Source organism: Leptonychotes weddellii, chromosome 2 (assembly GCF_054177405.1).
Source record: "Leptonychotes weddellii isolate Sample4059 chromosome 2, ASM5417740v2, whole genome shotgun sequence".
Classification (NCBI taxonomy): domain Eukaryota; kingdom Metazoa; phylum Chordata; class Mammalia; order Carnivora; family Phocidae; genus Leptonychotes; species Leptonychotes weddellii.
The window spans coordinates 128,033,896-128,053,541 of record NC_138370.1 but is presented as its reverse complement, the minus strand read 5'-3'; the positions used below and the strand labels follow the sequence as shown (position 1 = coordinate 128,053,541).

Genomic DNA, 19,646 nt, shown 5'->3' with positions numbered 1-19,646 from the left:
AGGATTAATAATATATGGCAAAACTTAAATACAAGACAAAATCAGCATATTGGTTGAAGAGATGCATGGGTTGTTACATAGGATTCTAAGTTCCTTTTATTAATTAGAAGGGAAAGTTCAAGATTTTGATTATTTTTAAATCTTGTTAATTATCCAGGAAAAATTCTGAGAGAAGTTATTAAACTAATAATAATTATAATAAAGCATGTAACTTCCAAACAAGTAGAAGTGGAAGAATGAATAGGGAAAAATCAATCCAAAAGAAACAAGAAGTAAGAAAAAAGGTGAAAGGAGACAGAGAAGGAAGATAAGAAAGAGAATAAATATAGGTATAAAATAAAATGGCAGAAATAAATCCAAATGTATCTGCAATGTAATTTTAAAAAGGGGTTAAATTTACCATCACAATACAGATGACTAAGAAAAAAGACGCAGCAGAAGTCTTTTACAAGAAAATACATAAAGCATAAAGAAGAGTAAGACTAAAAATAAAAGGATGTTAAAGATATACCTGCAAAATGCTAATCAGAAAAAAATTATTAGGCACATTAAGATCAGTTAAAACAGACTTGAAGACACATACCAATTCTAAAGAAAGGCAAGTCACTGAAAAGTGATATAAATTTTGTTCTAAAACTGCAAAAAATAAATAAATAAAATAAAATAAAAACTGCAAGCTACTGGACACAGACCTTATACCATTTACAAAAATTAATGTAAAGGGAAAAGCTATAAACTCCTCGAACATAACATAGGAAGAAAATCTAGATGACCTTGGCATGGTGACAACTGTTTAGATATGACACCAAAGGTACAATCCATGCAAGAAGGAATTGATAAACTAGATTCATTAGAACTAAAAAATGTTTTGGTCTTTGATACACACTGTCAAAAGAATGAAAAGACAAGCCACAGAGTGGAAGAAAATATTTGCAAAAGACATATCTGATAAAGGACTATTCTCTAAAATGGACGAAAAAACTCTTAAAAATAAGTAAACAAACAACCCAATTAAAAGGGGCCAAAGACCTTAGCATGCACCTCACCAGAGAAATTATACAGATGGCAAATAAGTATATGAAAAGATGCTCCACATCATATGTCATCAGGGAAATGCAAATTAAAACATCAGTGAGATACCACTAAAAAACCTATTAGAATGACCAAAATCTTCAATCCTGACAACATCAAATCCTGGCAACAGGAACTCGCATTCATTGCTGGTGAGAATGCAAAATGGCATGTCTACTGTAGAAGACAGTTTGGCAGTTACTTCTAAAACTAAACACACTCTTATCTTATGATCCAACAATCACACTCTGTGGCATCTTCCCAAAACAGTTGAATATTTATGTCTACACAAAAATGTGTGCAGGGATGTTTATCGCAGCTTTATTCATAATGACCAAAAGTTGGAAACTGCTAAGATATCCCTATGGTAGGTGAATGGATCATTAAACTCCAGACAATGGAGTATTATTCAGCACTCAAAAGAAATGGACTACCAAACCACAAAAAGACATGGAGGAAAACTAAATGCTTATTACGAAGTGAAGCAAGGTAATGGGAAAAGGCTATCTACTATATGATTCTAATTATATGACATTCTGAAAATGGCAAAATTATCGAGACAGTAAAAAGATTGGTTTTTGGCAGAAGTTAGTGGGGAAGAGGGGATGAATAGGCAAAACAGGATTTTTAGGACAGTAAAACTATTCTGTGTGAGAAAGGTAGATACATTAATACATGTTTACATATAATTATATACATAAATTATATACGTCTCATATATTTTATATGTAAATATTATACCAAGTTTATATATAAAATACAATCCATTTTTTAAGTTATCTTAAAAAATAAATCTGGCTGTGACAATATTGGTTAAAATTTTTCAGGGATTCCCCCATACCTTTTGGTTAAAGTTATAAACCCTTATATTTTTACCAGGACTTTCTTAAAGTCCTTGGTTGAGATAAAAAATTTAATATTTTTCCACTTTCTTCAGCATAGTATTTATATGTTTTTTTCCACTTTGAAAAATAAAGATACAGGGCATACTAATGGACAGGATTCATAAAGCTAGTTTATTTTTGGTTTAAACTGTTCAAAGAATCACATGTAATTCTATACTTGCTAGAAAGATTTAGAGAGAAATACTGACTTTTCATATTGAAAAATTTTCTCTCTGTAAAGAATTAGAAGCAATGGAAGGTCAGTTTCTTTCCGTCTTTGGGTGCAGTAGTCTAATAGGAGAGAGACCACATATATAAAATGGAATTCTCTCTCTCCTTCTCTCCGTCTCTCTTTCTCTCTTTCCTTTTTCCCTCCACCTTCTCTTCCTATCTTACTAATTCTTTAAAACTATTTTAACAAATTCTTCCTTTGTTTTCTTTAACATTTAATATGAAAATTCTGGTCCATATCTATTATTGTTTTGATTCTAATAATTCTCTCCACATCTTCCTGGTCTCTATCTTTTGGCATATAGACCAGTGATACTTAATTGTTTAGGAAGTTCTAATTTATAAAATTCTAAAGAAAAATGCCCCCATCTGTCCTCCTAGAGACAAAAACAATGTTGACAAGCAATATATACTCTGTCTCTCACAGCTGAAAGAAATATCATATCAGAATTCCAGAGATATTTCATGTCTGAACAAGACAATTTAACACTTAATATGTAGTCCCATATCTCTCTTTGACTTATTTATTTGTAAGCTCCCCAAAGAAAGAAGCTACGTGCTCTGCATTTGTTTGTTTCTTACGTTGACTAGTGAAGTGAGAGAAACATAGATCCATGTGTTCATTAACTGGTTGATGGAAACCAGTGAAAACCAAGTACAGGAAATTGTGGTTTAGAGGAACAGTTCCTTTTAATGATCCCTTAAGTATTCTATTTATTTGGTTTTAATTTTTCTAAATGTTGCCATTCTGAATAGAATATGCATGAATTTGAATCACATATATATTTTTATTCATATTCTTCTTCCCTAGGAGCAGCTCCAATTTCTTCCTTTCTTTCTTTGGGCTCTGTATAAGCAATAAACCTTCCAAGATATTACCTAGGTTGGTACACATATATTATAACATTATGTAATATAATAATATGGTATTATAATTTTATAATTAATATAATTATTAACATCATATTATAATAGTATAATAATATTATATAGTTACTGAATTTATGAAATTTATGGATTTATGAAATGTTTTTCACACTTTTTAAAATTATGTAATCAACTAGGTCTATTTATAATTATGTATCAGTAGGTTATTAGTTTGCTAAATTAATATTGTAAGAAAGTGACTACACATCATTTACTGCAACATAAAAGCAACCACCTACAGTTTTAATCTTGAGTATCTTTTCTTTTTCATTTTACTTTGAAGAGTGTCACATGGCTCTGTCTAGAGTAGTAGCACAGCAACTGTCTTATTTGTTTTAGGTGAATGTAAGGTACTCAAGGTATAACTACCTTGTTTCCTAACAGTGTCAGTTATTTGTATTAGAGAACACTTCCTAAATTTATGATTTGGGGAAAATCATTTAAGTTCTTTGTGATTGTTCTCGATATTTAAAATAGTCATAATTAATATTATTTTTAATTATTTTTTAAAAAGATTTATTTACTTTTTTTTTAGAGAGAGAGCAAGGGGAGAGGCAGGTGGGGAGGGAGAGAAGCAAGCCAGATGTGGGGCTCCCAATGTGGGGCTCGATCTCACAACCCTGAGATTGTGACCTGAGCCGAAATCAAGACTCGAGTGCTTAACCAACTGAGCCACCCAGGCACCTCAGTCATAATTATTAAGAATATCTACAAGGTGCGGGGTGCCTGGGTGGCTCAGTCGTTAAGCGTCTGCCTTCAGCTCAGGTCGTGATCCCAGGATCCTGGGATCGAGCCCCGCATCGGGCTCCCTGCTCCGCGGGAAGCCTGCTTCTCCCTCTCCCACTCCTGCTGCTTGTGTTCCTTCTCTCGCTGTATCTCTCTCTGTCAAATAAATAAAATCTTTAAAAAAAAAAGAATATCTACAAGGTGAAGAAAAGTGAGGACACTTCAAGATCTAAAGTAAGGCAAAATAGGAAATAAATATGGATTAAAAGAAGTTTGAAAACTCAGTTTGTAGCATTTAATACAGATTCTTTTATTATTAAATCTCTACTATGTGTATATATCATAGTCAAGAAAAAGTAAAAACAGAATCCAAGAATACTTATTATTTATTCTATTGAAGATTTTTGAAACAAAGCAGTTTCTCTTATTGTCTCAAAATGCATGAAACTTGAGAACATCTGTTATTTCCCCATCAGAGAAGATTTTCAGTGATCTAAATCATTCTAGGGCAATACTTTTCAATGAACTTGTACAAAAATGTCATCAACCTTATATTACACTGGTATCATTCTAAGCATATAACAAAGGAAATTAAAGCCTTTATTTTTTTAAAGATTTTATTTATTTATTTGACAGAGAGAGAGATAGTGAGAGAGGGAACACAAGCCGGGGGAGTGGGAGAGGGAGAAGAGAAGCAGGCACCCCGCGGAGCAGGGAGCCCGATGCGGGGCTCGATCCCAGGACCCTGGGATCATGACCCGAGCCAAAGGCAGATGCTTAACGACTAAGCCACCCAGGCGCCCCTAAATAAAGCCTTTTTAAAGGAATATTTTGGTTCTAATCCACTCATCTTGAAGACCGTCCCCCGCAAATATCTTCTTTGCAAGTCCAATGACCCAGAACTTGAATTTAAAAAAATAAAGCAGGTATATTTATAGATTTTAAACTTCATTTTATTATTTTGTCTTTAAGAATAGTAAGAACATTGTGGAAGGTAATTAAAATCATAGAGACAGTATTGGTTTTTCATATGTGGACTTTGAAATTCTTTGAATATTCTATTACAAAGCACAAATATTAGTAAATACAGAAATATTAACATACAGGATTTTTGTCACTAAATGTTTGAAGGAATTGTTTTTCTTTTAATTTAGGTGCCAGCTAAGGGAGTCAGAGAAAGAGCAGGTTTTTTAAATCTCTGAATAAAACCGCAGTGTAGACCCTTTCATTTTCTTTTCATAATCTTTTTCAAATCTTTCATACTGGGCTACATTGTACTGGTTTTTCTAATCTCCTGAAATACCTGAAAAGAAAGATAAAATGGTACATTTGAGACTACTACAAAATTTCCTTCTTAGATCAGTTTTCATTTGAATTTCCACACGTGTATTCTTAAACCTTTAACTTTTTCATATCTGCTCCATAACTCCATTCCTCACTCCCAAACTCTTGTGTGCACTGACAGTTTACTGACTAGGAAAACCGTGAAAAGTTCCTAGTCAGTAAACTTGTTGATTACTTTCTTGTTGCTGTTTAAGATCATTAACATAGAAACTATAACAGAAGGCTTCTTAATTTTCCAAAAAATCCCATGGATTTTTCCAGTATCTTATAAAAAGAAGTAATCCCTTCAATATTTCAAGAAATGTCACTGGGAGAAAATCCAATGTCTCAAAATCTTTATTCTTTGGCCTCAAGAGCTTTGTTAACAAAAAGTAAAGAATTTTTCAGTCCTTTTAAAACTATATTTTTCAATGTCAAGTGATAATTTATGAAAAAAATTTCTATGATCAAGTAAGGTTTGGAAATGACTGGGTTAAATGTAATTAAACATATGTATTATCACAGGATTTCTCAATTTTCCAAAGACTAACCATATCTTAAGACCTTGAAGGAAAGACAGATATATTTATATATTAATTTGCAAAGAATAATCCAGAAGTCATTTGCAAGCCAAGGTTTAGGGGGGGAAAAAAAAGAGCAGGGAAGAAAACATGCCAAAATAACTTTGTTAATCTGTCCCAGGATTTCCCAACTTTGGCATGTTATTTTATTTGTTTATATTTCCACTGTTGACATTCAAAGCCAGACCATTGGCTGGGCAGATGTGAGATTGTCCTGTGCATTATCATGTGTTTAGCAGCATTCTCGGCCTGTACACATTAGATGCCTATAGCATACCCTTAGTCATGACTCTCAAAAATGTCTTTGGATGTTGCCAAACATTCTTTGGGAGGCAGAATCATTCCCGGCTGAGATCCAGATAGTCCTAGAAAGACTTATCCATGGCTTACTTTCTGCCTCATTAACTTAGGGCTTGGATTTTGGATATGCTTTGGCTAATGGAATTTGAATATGGGCAATATATACCACATCTAAACAGAAACTTTAAAGACATTGTAAGTTTCCAGCGCCTCTCTTGCTCTTCCTGTCTACTATGATATTGGGCATATCGGATACCACAAGTGGGTAGCTCTTTCAGCCTATGTTTCATAAAGAGAAGACATAAGAGGCTGAGACCATGAAATTCAAAGTAAAATTGATCAGAATCAAAAAGAGTAAGTAAAACTGCAGCAGCCACTGGTGGCCAACATTCAGCAACATTAAAGAAAAAATAAAACTTGTGGTTTTAAGCCACAGAGATTCTTGGAGTTGTGGGTTTTTTTGTTTTTGTTTTTGTTTTAAGACTTTATTTATTTGGTGAGAGAGAGAATGAGAGAGCACAAGCATGGGGAGGGTCAGAGGCAGAGGGAGAAGCAGACTCCCCACCAAGCAGAAAGCCCATGACCTTGGGATCATGACATGAGCTGAAGGCAGACACTTAACTGACTGAGCCACCCAGGTGCCATTTGGAGTTGTTTGTTTCATAGCAAAACTAATACATACACAACTAACAGAACCTCTTCTTCTCTCTCTTTCTCTCTTTCTCTCTCTTTCTTACACACACACGATTCAATTCAACACATCTTTATTAAGGGACTATTTTTTGCAAGATGCTAGCTATTACATTGAGATCAGCGTTGAAGATGCAGTGATTTACCATATCATAACAACAACCTCAAGGAATTGACACTTTTCATTATTCATTTGGTATGCTTAACATCATTTAAGCCGGCTACCCACTACAGCAAAAATTTAAAGGAATATGAAGAATATCTAGAGAGTTCAGACAAATGAAAGACATTCTTCTGATACAGGAAAGGATGCCAAGACTCATGCTTATCAAGGCATAGACTCTTGAGTAAACATTTTTCATTAGAAGGTTTGTCTTACATGTCAGGCTTACAGAAATTATAGTTTATTTGCCACAAATTATTTCCCCTAAGGTTTTTTTGTTGTTGTTGTTGTTCCTATTTTTTTTTCTTGCCAGCATACTCAATCTCTTTCCATTTCCTATAATACTGCTATTTGCTTCCCACCTATACTCTCCATGACTGTAATTAGTGAACTGTATAGAAACTAGTATATGATTTCTCACCCTTTCTCATGAAGGGAGATACAGAATGATCCATATCAAAATCTGGTACAGTGATATAATTTGTACTGGATTCTGCTTCATCACATTGAAAGAGCTATGATAGAGGATTTTATCCACAGTTTCTTCTGACAGATCTTTGTCTAGAAACTTTAACAACTTCTGAATTTCATGCTTTGGATCCTAAAAACATTACAAAGAAAAAGAATTATTTCAGGTAGATTTAGTCATGAAATAGGCAATGCATTTAATAAGGTTCTACATATGTCAATGTGGTGAAAGAAATGATTTTATGTTTTTATGTGCATTTTTCATTTTGCTTTTCAAAGTACATGTCCTATTCTTGGCCAGGCAACCATCTGCTAAAAGGAAGAGTAAATTTTGTTTGTTTTCAAATTTTTATTTAAATTCTAGTTAGTTAACATATAATGTAATATTGGTTTCAGGAGTAGAATTTAGCAATGCATCTCTTACATATAATACCCAGTGCTCATCATAGCAAGTGCCCTCCTTATGACCCATAATTTTGTTTCAAAAAAATGGAAAAAAAAGTGTTGATATTCAACCTTTCACACTCAAAAATAGAATTAACCTGTAGAATAACGAATGGTAATAAAGCAAGCTACTATTATCATAAGGTATAATTTTCAAAATCCTTGACCTCCTTTTTTTTTTTTTAGATTTTATTTATTTATTTGACAGAGAGAGACATAGCGAGAGAAGGAACACAAGCAGAGGGACTGATAGAGGGAGAAGCAGGCTTCCCACAGAGCAGGGAGCCCGATGTGGGGCTCGATCCCAGGACCCTGGGATCATGACCTGAGCCGAAAGCAGACGCTTAACGACTGAGCCACCCAGGCGCCCCCTTGACCTCCATTTTTAAATCATACTTAATATAAAGAATAGATTACCTACCAAATGTGTTTTAAAGATTTTATTTATTTATTTGAGAGAGAGAGAGAGAGAGAACACAAATGTAGTGGGGAGAGGTGCAGAGGGAGAGGGAGAAGCATGCTCCCTGCTGAGCAGGGAGTCAGATGCAGAGCTCAATCCCAGGACCACAGGATCATGACCTGAGCAGAAGGCAGATGCCACACAGGCAATCCTACCTACCAAACATTTAAAGAAAAATTAATACCCATTTCCATTCTTCTCAAACTCTTCCAAGAAGTAGAAGAGGGAGTAACAATTCCAAATCCATTTTACAAGGCCAGCATCATCCAAATACCAAAACCAGATAAGAACAACACAAGAAAGTAACAGGCTAACATCTCTGATGAACATCAATGCTAAAGTCCTGAATGAAATATTAGCAAACAAAATTCAACAGCACATTAAAAGTTTTGTATACTATCATCAAATGGGATTTATTCCAGTGATCTAAAAGTGGTTCAATATCAGCAAATCAACCAATGTGATATACCACATTAACAAAATGAAGGATGAAAATCATATGATCATTTCAAAAGATGCAGAAAAAGCATTTGAAAAAATTCAACATCCATTTATGATAAAAACTCTTAAAGTGGGTATGGAGGGAACATACCACCACAGTAGTCCATATATGACAAGCCCATAGCTAATATACTCAATGATGAAAGGCTGAAAGCTTGTCCTCTAAGATCAAGAACTATAGTCAACAATAACTATAGTTAACAATACTGCACTGTATATTTGAAAGTTGCTAAAAGAGTACATCTTAAAAGTTCTCATCACAAGAAAAAAAATAACTATGTGTGGTGTTGAATATCAGCTAGACTTACTGTGATCCTTTCATAAAATATACATATATTAAATCATATTGTTAATATTGTGTTATATGTCAATTATGTCACAATAAAAAAAAACAGATTACCTATTACCTAGAGCTATAGTGGAAAGAAGATACTCTTTCTACCTCTCACCCCTACATAGATTTTTTTGAGAGTATGAATATATGAGGAGAAAAGTAAATAAAATCCTGTCCATTTCCAGCCTAAGGAATGGTGGAGAAGAGAAAGAGGCAATGATGAAGAGGAGATATATTTGATGTATTTCTTATGATTTCACTTCTCTATGCTTCAGACTCCATAGGATAGTTTGGAGTATCTAAGAACAGTGAAAGAGTAGCACTCAGGCCAAATAATTTGTGCCCTGTTACCCATTGGAGAGGTGATCTTCTTGGTGGTCCAAACCAAACTGAGGCTGAGAGCCATAATGTTAGTGACATTGTGAGATCAGGCAGAAAGGTGATCTGTTTAGCTTTATTGAGCTACCCATCTCAATTCATGGAAACAGAACCAGAGAGTCTTTGTAGTGGCTCTAAAAGAATCTATTTATTGTAGAAACAGTAATGAACTTGGTGGAAATCAGACACACATCTTAATCACAATGAAGTCCCAGTTGTGTCAGGTCTATCCTGTGAATGTTAAATGGAAGAGTGATGGGGAAAAGGTACACTGCTCAGGCTTGGAATGGGAATATTTGGGGTGGATTTGATGGCACAGAGACTCTAGAACCCTTGGGTAGTTTTGAGCCTTTTCTACCAGCAGATGTAGATTCTCCTCCCATATTTGAGGAGACTAAACTCCTTTTGCTTAAAGACCTTATTATACCTAAGGTAGGTAGTTTTCTTTCCAGGTAACACCTATCCTCTCCAAGATCCACCCCAACCCCTACTTGTTGCTTCTAGACACATAATTAGGGTAATATGTCACCCCTTAATCCAGAGTGACAGGTAAAAAGTGGTTTAAACAGGATGTAGAAGAAGCTGGGAATTTAACTAATGAATCTGCCAGAGGGAGTCACCTTAGCTGGGTAAGGTGGTTTCCCTAGAGGCTATAGAACAGATTTCCCAAATAAGAGATGAAGGGTAGTCATAGCTATCTAAAGGAATTTGGGTGTGGACAAGCTTCCTGAAACACATACAATTTAAGAGATGTGAAACATTTCTTAAATGGACTATTTAAATAATCAGATCAGGATAAGTTTTTGATCAAATTGGAGAGTGAATTATTTTTCATGCTAATAACCAGATAGAAGATGAAAAAATAAAAAAACCTAGATGTTCTATAAATTAAATAACATGTTTTCCCCACTGTGCTGGCCCCTTGGGGAAGCAATCACAAATGAGATAATTTTAATCCCTACATCCAAGGAGCTTGCATTATACTAGAGGAAACCAAGAAAATGTAAGAAACACATATATAAAATAATTAGAAGTGATGGTAGATGCTATGAAAAGAACAATAGCAAAAGAGATTTTAATGGATAATAATAAGGTGAATTATTTGACATTGTGGACATGAACAGAATTCTGTGGAGAGTTAACACTTAAATTAAGACATGGAGGATGAGAAAAAGTTAATTTGAAAATAGTGGGAAAAAATATTGCAGGCAGGCTCACTTAGTAAGAAGAGGAAAAGTGACACCAGAAGAGGTTGGACAGATAGACAGGAACTAAATAATATTGAACTCTAAATTATCTTAATGATTTTGTATTTCATGTAGAGACAGAAATCATTGACATATTTGAAGAAGGCAGTGGGCATACTCTCATTTAGGTTTCAAGATCATTTTCTCTGAGTGGACAGTAGAAGCAAAATGAGATACTTCAAGTAAGTCAAGATAGGTGCCTAAACTAGAGCAGGAGTCAGTAGTGGTAGAAAAAAGTAAATTAAGTAAGAGATTGATTTTCAAGGCAGAGTTAGCAGGATAGTGGATTAGTAATATTTATAGATCAAGAAGAAAGGAAAATGTGATACAAAAACAGATGAATCTTGGGTTTCCTTAAAAAATAAAAAAGAAATTATAATTGCCTCTTACCTCTTTCATGTCTTCATAGAATAGGTAAAGGATATGATAATCATTCCTCTTCTCCCGCCAGCCCTTCACATGGTCATACCAAGAACCATAAGCCACTAAATTGAAAGATATAATCTTTGGAAAATTAAAACTATTTACATAAAGAATTGTTAAATATTAATCCAAGTCATCATTATCAACACAAACACACTTATTAGTTCAAGAAAGAGGGATGGTAGGATAATTACCCCTGTTCTCACTGAATTTGCAATCTACTTGGAAAAGAGTGGCAGGGGAGATCATAGAAGAAGGAGAAAGGGAGAGAAAATCATAGGGATGGAGAGTTAAGGAAGGGCTGCCAAGGAAGAGTATATTTGGATCTAAGAATAACTGGGTTTTAATAATGATAAGAATGAGTAGACATATGGGCAGAGAATAGTCCAGGTAGCAGCAGGAGTAAAAATTTGCAAGATATTGAGATGTTCTTGCCTTGAAAAGAGAGTTTTTATAGAAGAATATTTATATGAGAACTTTAAGTAGAGCTACTACTATTGCCATAAATATGTTTCCCTGAAAGAGAGAATACACAGGTAGAGAAACAGAGCCTTGGGGATAAAATCTTTATGCAAGAATTTTCAGTTTATATAATAAAAATAAGGGAATGATAGAGAAAAGAGAGTCCAAGAAATATGTGTAAAATCAAAACAATAAAATGGATGCACAGCAAGAGAAGAAACCAGTTGCCACTAAGCACTAATGAAATAATAAGACTAAGAACTGAAATATCTGTGCTACCTATTCCCCAAAAGTTCTGAAAGGGAAGAGACAACTATGTATTCTGCTTCCTCTATAGTCTTCCTAAAACAGTAGAGTGCTGGGCACATATTAGGTTTATAATAAACACAGATTTATATTTGATCTTTCTATCTCCTTGAAAAAAGACTTTTCACTATAGAACTCCTTGATTAAAATAAGAGTTGAACCCACCCTTCCCAGTCATGAGTTTATCCAGCAACCCCTCCCAGGTGCCAGGCTCTGGGTGTAATTTTGCCATCTGGGAGAAGTAATAGTAAAACACAGCCACATCCTTAGCATTTCGTGCCACATAGACCATCTGTGGGGAGATATGGGAAATCATCATTTCATTTATATTATTTAATAGTTTGTAAACTTTTGTTTATCTTGCAAGAATGCTTATTTTCTCTTTTCTATTTCCTGATCTCAGCATTTACGTGTATATCCTGACATAAAATATTCACAACTATATATCGTTTTAACATAAAGGCTTGTACTTTCACACCCTGTTTCTCTTTAGCCTTTGAAAAGAACATCTCTTAAAACACAGAAAAATGAGTATCATAAGAATTACAGTAAATGTTAAATTAACAAAAATGAACTAATATTGTTCTTAAATTTAAAATATTTTTGTGTCACTTATTAAACATATAAAAAGAAGCATAAAAGTTATAAAACATAAAAAGATAAACATTTTTATTTTTTTTTTATTTTTTCACTATTATTTTTTTTTAGAGAGAGAGAGAGTGCACACGTGCATGAGGTGCGGGGAGGGACCGAGAGAGAGGGAAAGAGAGAACCTTAAGCAGGTTCCAAGCTCAATGCAGAGTCCAATGTGGGGCTCTATCTCACAGTCCTGAGATCATGACCTGAGCTGAAATCAAAAGTTGGACGCTTAACCAACTGAGCCACGCAGACGCCTCTAAAGTAAAATTTTTAAAGTTGAAAAAATGTCCTATTTTTAACTGAAAATAAATTATTATTCAGGTACATTTAATCAATAAGGATTAAACATTCTTCATTCTGTTCATCACATAACGATCACATAACAATCATTGCTGTTTATAAGATTTGGTTTGAGATTAAAATTTATTTTATGTATAGAGCCCTAAAGATTGCTTAGAAACAGAAATTTTGAGCATATTTTCCAATAGAAATGACATTGTATGTCTCAGTGGTAATTAGGTTTTCAGGCAAGTCCACTGAAATCCATTAAGCTTACTTCTCCCCTGAAGTACATCTAATAATACTGAGGCCCCAGCCACCCATGCAGTAAATAAATCCCTAAGGGAAAATGCCTTCAGGAAGAAATCTCCTTTCCTCTAATTAGAAACAGCTTTCTTCTTCTCTTCCAATTGATGGGGAAAGGAAATGGGAAGTTTTATATTCCCAAGTCACTGATAGTAGTTCTCATATTCTGGGATAAGAAGGGAGTGGGTGGAAAGAGGTTTTTTGAAAGACTGAGTATAGAATTCTAAGAGTTGAGACAGTTCTTGAGATAAACATTTCCAATAACTTCTTATTTCAATACCAAGAGACTATGGTAATGAGCCAACTGTTTTCCTCTATCATCATCACCTCTAAGTTCTTTAGTGAGGACTATTTCCAGCTACCTCAGTGTAGATAGAACGTACATTGAAGTACTATTTTAATTACTGACAACTAGAAACCACCCAACTATCTATTAATAGTACTGTGGGTAAGTTGGTTGTGAAATATTCACATAGACCTAATGGAATTCCTTATATCAGTGATTCTCAAACAGTAGCATGACTCAAATTCACCTGGAGGTTTTATTAAAGCTCAGATTTCTGGACCTCATCCCCATAATCTTTGATTTAGTGGGCCTGAATTGAGCCTAAGATTTGCTTCTCTCACATGGCTACTTTTGCTCAGGGTAACCACATTTTGTGATCCACAGGCTACATTAAAGAAAACAAAACAAAAACAAGGTGACAGCATGATAAGAATTAATCTCATAAATATTACGTTAAATGAAATAAGTTAAATATTCAAGATTATATACTTTCCTATTGCAGACAAACTAATTTATAATAAAAACATTCAAGATAGTGGTTATCTTTGAAAATAGGGATTGCTGCCCAGAGTGCAAAGAAACAGAGCTTTTGGGGTACTGGTAATGTTCAATTTCTTGATCTGGGTGCTGGTTTCTTGGGAATGCTCATTTTGTAAAAATTCATCAAGCTGTATGCCTAAGATTTACGTACTTTTCTCCATATATGTTATACTTGAATTAAAATGGTTATTTTAAAAAGAAGCCTAAAATGAACCCATATATATAATATAAGATATATATAATTATAAATCCATATTTGTAATTTCATGAAGAAGCAGTTCTAGCATTATTTAAATATTTAGATATGAAATATTTAAAAGTGGATCCTGATTAAAGGGATTTAGACAGAAAGACAGGCATTTTAGAGAACAGAAAACCTGAGAAATTCTCAGTGCTTGGGAACTAAGTCTATATCTATATATCTATAGCACTGGTGTCCATTGGTGTTGTTTCAACCCTTGAATATAGGGACCACGTTACTATTTTTGCAATGATTTACCCAGGGGTTGTAATATCCCATCGTAATTTCTGAATGATGAATAAAAGAAATTTCAACACAAATAAGGATTTTTTTTCTTTAAATATTGCTACATTGCAGTTATTTTTCCAAAATGAAGAAGGGAGAAGTTGAACAGGTAGGTGTGTTTTCACTAATCAAGGAGGCTGCATTTTTTTCAACTCCTCCACACCTACAAGCACAAAAGTTAATCTATATTATAAATGTGGAATCATAAAGGTCAATTACAATAAACTCTAAGGCTTTGTAAACATTAACCCCACTATATGTCTTGAAATAACTATATAGCTTCAGATACATATAAAATCTACCATGAGATCAAAAATGATAAATTCTTGTTAGTGATGCTGTTTTATTTCCTATGTAGAACAGACAATAACTGTCTGTAAAATCTTCAGATACAACACCTTGCTGAGGCAGAAACAAGAATAGGCCAATGTCAAGACATCCAAATTTTTCCTTCATTTATCTTTCTTTTTCTCATTTACTATATGGGGAAGTTGAACTGGAAGATTTCAAAATCCCTTTCCAGCTTTCTTATATTCAAATTATAAGATCAATTAAGCCATGAAGCTCATAATTAATTTTTAAAATTTTAATAATGCAAGACCATCCGTAATTCTGTTTCTTGAGTCTGTGAACATCAGCCAACAAGCAGTAGACATGATTTTATATTGGATCAAACTCTGAATTTTTTGCATATAATGATCATACACTTAAATGTTGAAGACTTCCATCTGTGCAATTAAGAAAAAATACATACTCCAGGCACCTGGGTGGCTCAGTTGTTAAGCGTCTACTTTCGGCTCAGGTCATGATCCCAGGGTCCTGGGATCGAGCCCCACATCGGGCTCCCCGCTCCGCGGGAAGTCTGCTTCTCCCTCTCCCACTCCCTCTGCTTGTGTTCCCTCTCTCACTGTGTCTCTCTCTGTCAAATAAATAAATAAAATCTTAAAAAAAAAAAAAGAAAATATATACTCATCAAAATCTCCTCTTATGCAGATATTATTATTATGTTTGGGTGCAAGAGTAGTATAATATGGTTATTAGTGAAACCAGATTCTTACTCTTCTATTATAGACACTTAGGATTCAACTGTCCAAGTTCTGTCTATAGAAATTCCAACATGATTCCTTGAAACACCACAAAATGGTAAGGGGATTTATTCTTATGGTAAAAAGGAACATTCAGGGAAAATACCATTTTGGAGTCCAGGAATAATCAATTCCATGAATGGCACTCGTTTGTATATTGCGTCCTGCTTACATTTCTCCACATTCCCATTATTATAGATCAAATCCAATATTTCACTGACCCAGGTTGTTCCTAAGGGGAAAAAAAATGGAACAACTATAAACTTTTCTGTCAAAAAGGGTATAAGAGGGTCAATATAGGTAGAGAAGTTGTATAATACCAAAAACAAAAAGGTGCTCTTCCTTTCCATCCCCCTTTTCTCTTCCCACTTTTCTAAGGAAACATCCTTATCTATCTTGAACATATACATATGTGTTGTGTGTGAGAGAGTGGGAGTAAATCTGATTAAAGTAATCATAAAGTAAGTCATAAAAGAGAAGTAAGACATGGGTAATTTAAGAGACAGTGTGTAAGTCATGTAGCAAACCCTCCTGAATGGAATGCAGAGGGAAGCAGACAATTTCAAGGAGTCTAACAGGCAATTTGTAGAGTTTTTATTAATATCAAAAATATGATTAGGCTTTGGGACTGAAGAGTACTTGAGGCAAAAACATTCAGTGGAGGTCTGAAGAAAGGATACAAAGAGAACTTGGTGATTGCATCTGTGGTGAGTAGGTGCTACTCACAAACAAGAAACCATAGATCCTAAGTGAGCAGAGAGGATGGAGTCACTCTGGTCTTTATGAGATTGTGTCTCGTTTGTCTTGAGAAATGGAACTAAAGTACAGATGGTCCCCTACTTATAATGGGTTTGACTTACAATTTTTCAACTTTATGATTGTGTGAAATTCATAGGCATTCAGTAGAAACTGAACTTCAAATTTTAAATTTTGATCTTCTCCTGGACTAGTGATAAGCAGTATGAAGCTTTCTCTCATGATGCTGGGCAGCGGCAGCAAGCGGCAGCTCCCAGTCAGCCAGGCAATAATGAAGATGAACAACTGATACACTTACAACCAGTCTATACCCACACAACCATTCTGTTTTTCACTTACGGTACAGTATTCAAAGATTACATGAAATATTCAGCACTTATTATAAAATAGGATTTGCATTAATTTTGTCCAATTGCAGGCTAGTATAAGTATGCTGAGCACATTTAAGGTAGGCTACACTAAGCTATGATGTTCAGTATTAAATACATTTTCAACTTATGATGAGTTTATAGGGAGGTAACATCATCATAAGTCTGTATATAAGGATATGGCCTATTTAATTGTCTACAGTATTCAATGATCAGGTTATTGAGGCTGGGCTGAAAAAGCAATTATAATGATAGGAGAAAAATATCTTCTTAACTATTCCTATCCCCTTCCTCTTTATCAAACATGTAATGAATGATAATCTCTAAATTGAATAATCATGGGTGGAAACTAAAAAATTAAATTAAGTAATTAATCTATGCACTGCATAGATCTTGGCCAATGACCTGCACAAGGACGTACCTTTGGATTGGTTCCATAAATTAGAGTACTTTAGGCCTCCTTTTTAATTCTTTCTTGTGGACAATTCTTCCTCCTTTTCATCCCTAAATCATGAATATGAGACTGTCTCCCTCATCCCTCTAACACAGACAATTATAGGGCTAAGAAAAAGGTGAGTCAAATTAATACTATCCTTGAAGATTTTGTTGCCTCATCTGGCTTAGGCTTAAGCAGTGATTCATGGGGAAAAAAGAGACCTATATTCCAAGGTACAACAGAACATATTTCATTTCCTGTCAGTGAATGGTTGAAGTTATGGCCACTGAAATCTGATGGAAAGAAATACCATTTTAGCTATGCTTCAAATTGGAAATGTTTATTTTCCATAATTTTGGAAAAAAAAAAAACCCACATGATTTACCATATACATGGAGCAAGTTGACTTAGATCCTTTACAACAAAATTCACAGGGAACTGATATATTAGTAACTTCAAGACATGTTCTTAACAGTTTGTAAAGAGAAAATATCAAAGAAAACAATGACCAAGAGTATATAATTACTTTATGTAGCCATCTAGCCACCTAGCTTTTACTATATCAGAAGAAATCCAGCTTCAAAGAGCACTTTCATAAATAAACTATTTGTAAAATTGTACTTTCCAAAGATGATCTTAATGGTTTTCTGCTTGTAAACATATTTTTTAAAATAGCAAAAACAAAAAGAGCATATATATTTTCAGTAACTGTCCAACCTTTTTTTTTTTCTTTTAAAGATTTTATTTATTTATTTGACAGAGAGAGCGAGAAAGTACAAGCAGGGGGAACAGTAGAGCGAGAGGGAGAGGCAGGCTCCCCGCCAAGCAGGGAGCCCAATGCGGGGCTCAATCCCAGGACCGTGGGATCATGACCTGAGCCTAAGGCAGATGCTTAACCATCTGAGCCACCCAGACGCCCCTGCCCTACCTTTTATAAACTTGTATCTCAACAAGGAGATGCAGAATAGTTTTGGTTCCAAACAATTTGGGATTGGTGAATTGCTCATAGAGCAATGTATGTAGTAAGAAAAGAAAGAAAAAAATAAGTTTTTGCCAAAACAAGCTTGTTTTCTTTTCTTTTCTTTTTTTTTAAGATTTTTATTTATTTGACAGAGAAACAGCGAGAGAGGGAACACAAGCAGGGGGAGTGGGAGAGGGAGAAGCAGGCTTTCCGTGGAGCAGGGAGCCCGATGTGGGGCTCCATCCCAGGACCCTGGGGTCACGACCCGAACCGAAGGCAGATACCTAACGACTGAGCCGCCCAGGTGCCCCCAAGCTTGTTTTCTATTACTTCAAAGGTCTGTATTGTACATTTGTTTATTTCCTGAGAGGATCTCTTTGTTTTCGTACAATGTTATAATCTTGACATTAGAATCTCCAAAAATTCAGATGTTTCCTCCTAGGCTTTGTTACATATCCCTATGAAGTAATTTCAATATTTATCATATAAAAAGATTAGTACCTATTAAAAACTTCTTGTCCTTAAGTCTTTTAAGAAATTAAGCAGAAATATAAAGGAAAGTTGACTTTAGGGAATTTAGCAATTGGAATAGTTGATTGATTATGGGCTCAAGCTAATTAAGTGGATAAAAGGCAAGAGAAAACCCATTCTCTGATATCTCCCTTTACCTCTATCACTGAGTAAATTGGAAGACTCTGTCATCAAAAGATCTGGAGAAATTAAAATTATTGATTCTTATTGAGGCATCTTAACTCCTTTCTGAAATCATATACTGAGGTCCGCAGCTATTTAACTTTATAACAAAATATTTCCAAATGCATTTATAAAGTGTAGAAAATAATAAAATATTAATGTTTTACATAGTATATTTAAAATACAATGAAAGGGGCGCCTGGGTGGCTCAGTCAGTTAAGCATCTGCCTTCACTCAGGTCATGATCCCAGGGTCCTGGGATCCAGGCCCACATCAGGGCTCCCTGTTCAGCGGGGAATCTGCTTCTCCTTTTCCCTCTGCCCCTCTCCCCTGCCCGTGCTCTCTCTCTCAAATAAATAAATAAAATCTTAAAAAAATCAAAATAAATTGATATTTTATTAAATAAATTAGTATTTCATTACTATAGATCCAACAGCACTAGATCACCTTCCTGTGCATTATGAATCAGTGGAAGAAGAAAGTATAAAAACTAATAAGGTCTTGCAGGATTTATTTCATAAATGCTCTTTATATGTTAAATATCAACACTTTCCATTGGTATATTGAATTGTATACAACAAAGATTGCTGGGGAGGAGGAGCAAGATGGCGGAGTAGTAGAAGACCTAAATTTCGTCTGGTCCCAGGAATTCAGCTACATAGTTATCAAACCATTCTGAACACCTACAAACTCAACAGGAGATCAAAGAAAAGAATAGCAACAACTCTCTGAACAGAAAAGTGACCACTTTCTGGAAGGTAGGATGTGTGGAGAAGTGAATCCGAGGCCATATTGGGAAGATAGATGGTGGGGGGAGGGGGCCTCCGTCAGCTGCTACCAGCAAGTGATAGA

The 19,646-nt window shown here is 34.7% G+C and overlaps 1 protein-coding gene across 1 annotated transcript in view; it reads right to left on the bottom strand.

Annotated features, from left to right (window-relative positions):
* The window catches only part of LOC102733545 (sulfotransferase 1 family member D1-like), an 84,585-nt gene that overhangs the window by 28,399 nt on the left and 36,540 nt on the right, over nucleotides 1-19,646 (bottom strand). The window contains 6 exon segments of the mRNA XM_081813150.1: nucleotides 7,318-7,380; nucleotides 7,383-7,497; nucleotides 11,119-11,213; nucleotides 12,085-12,211; nucleotides 14,561-14,658; nucleotides 15,687-15,812. Of these exon segments, the coding sequence (XP_081669276.1) occupies nucleotides 7,318-7,380; nucleotides 7,383-7,497; nucleotides 11,119-11,213; nucleotides 12,085-12,211; nucleotides 14,561-14,658; nucleotides 15,687-15,812 (624 nt within the window).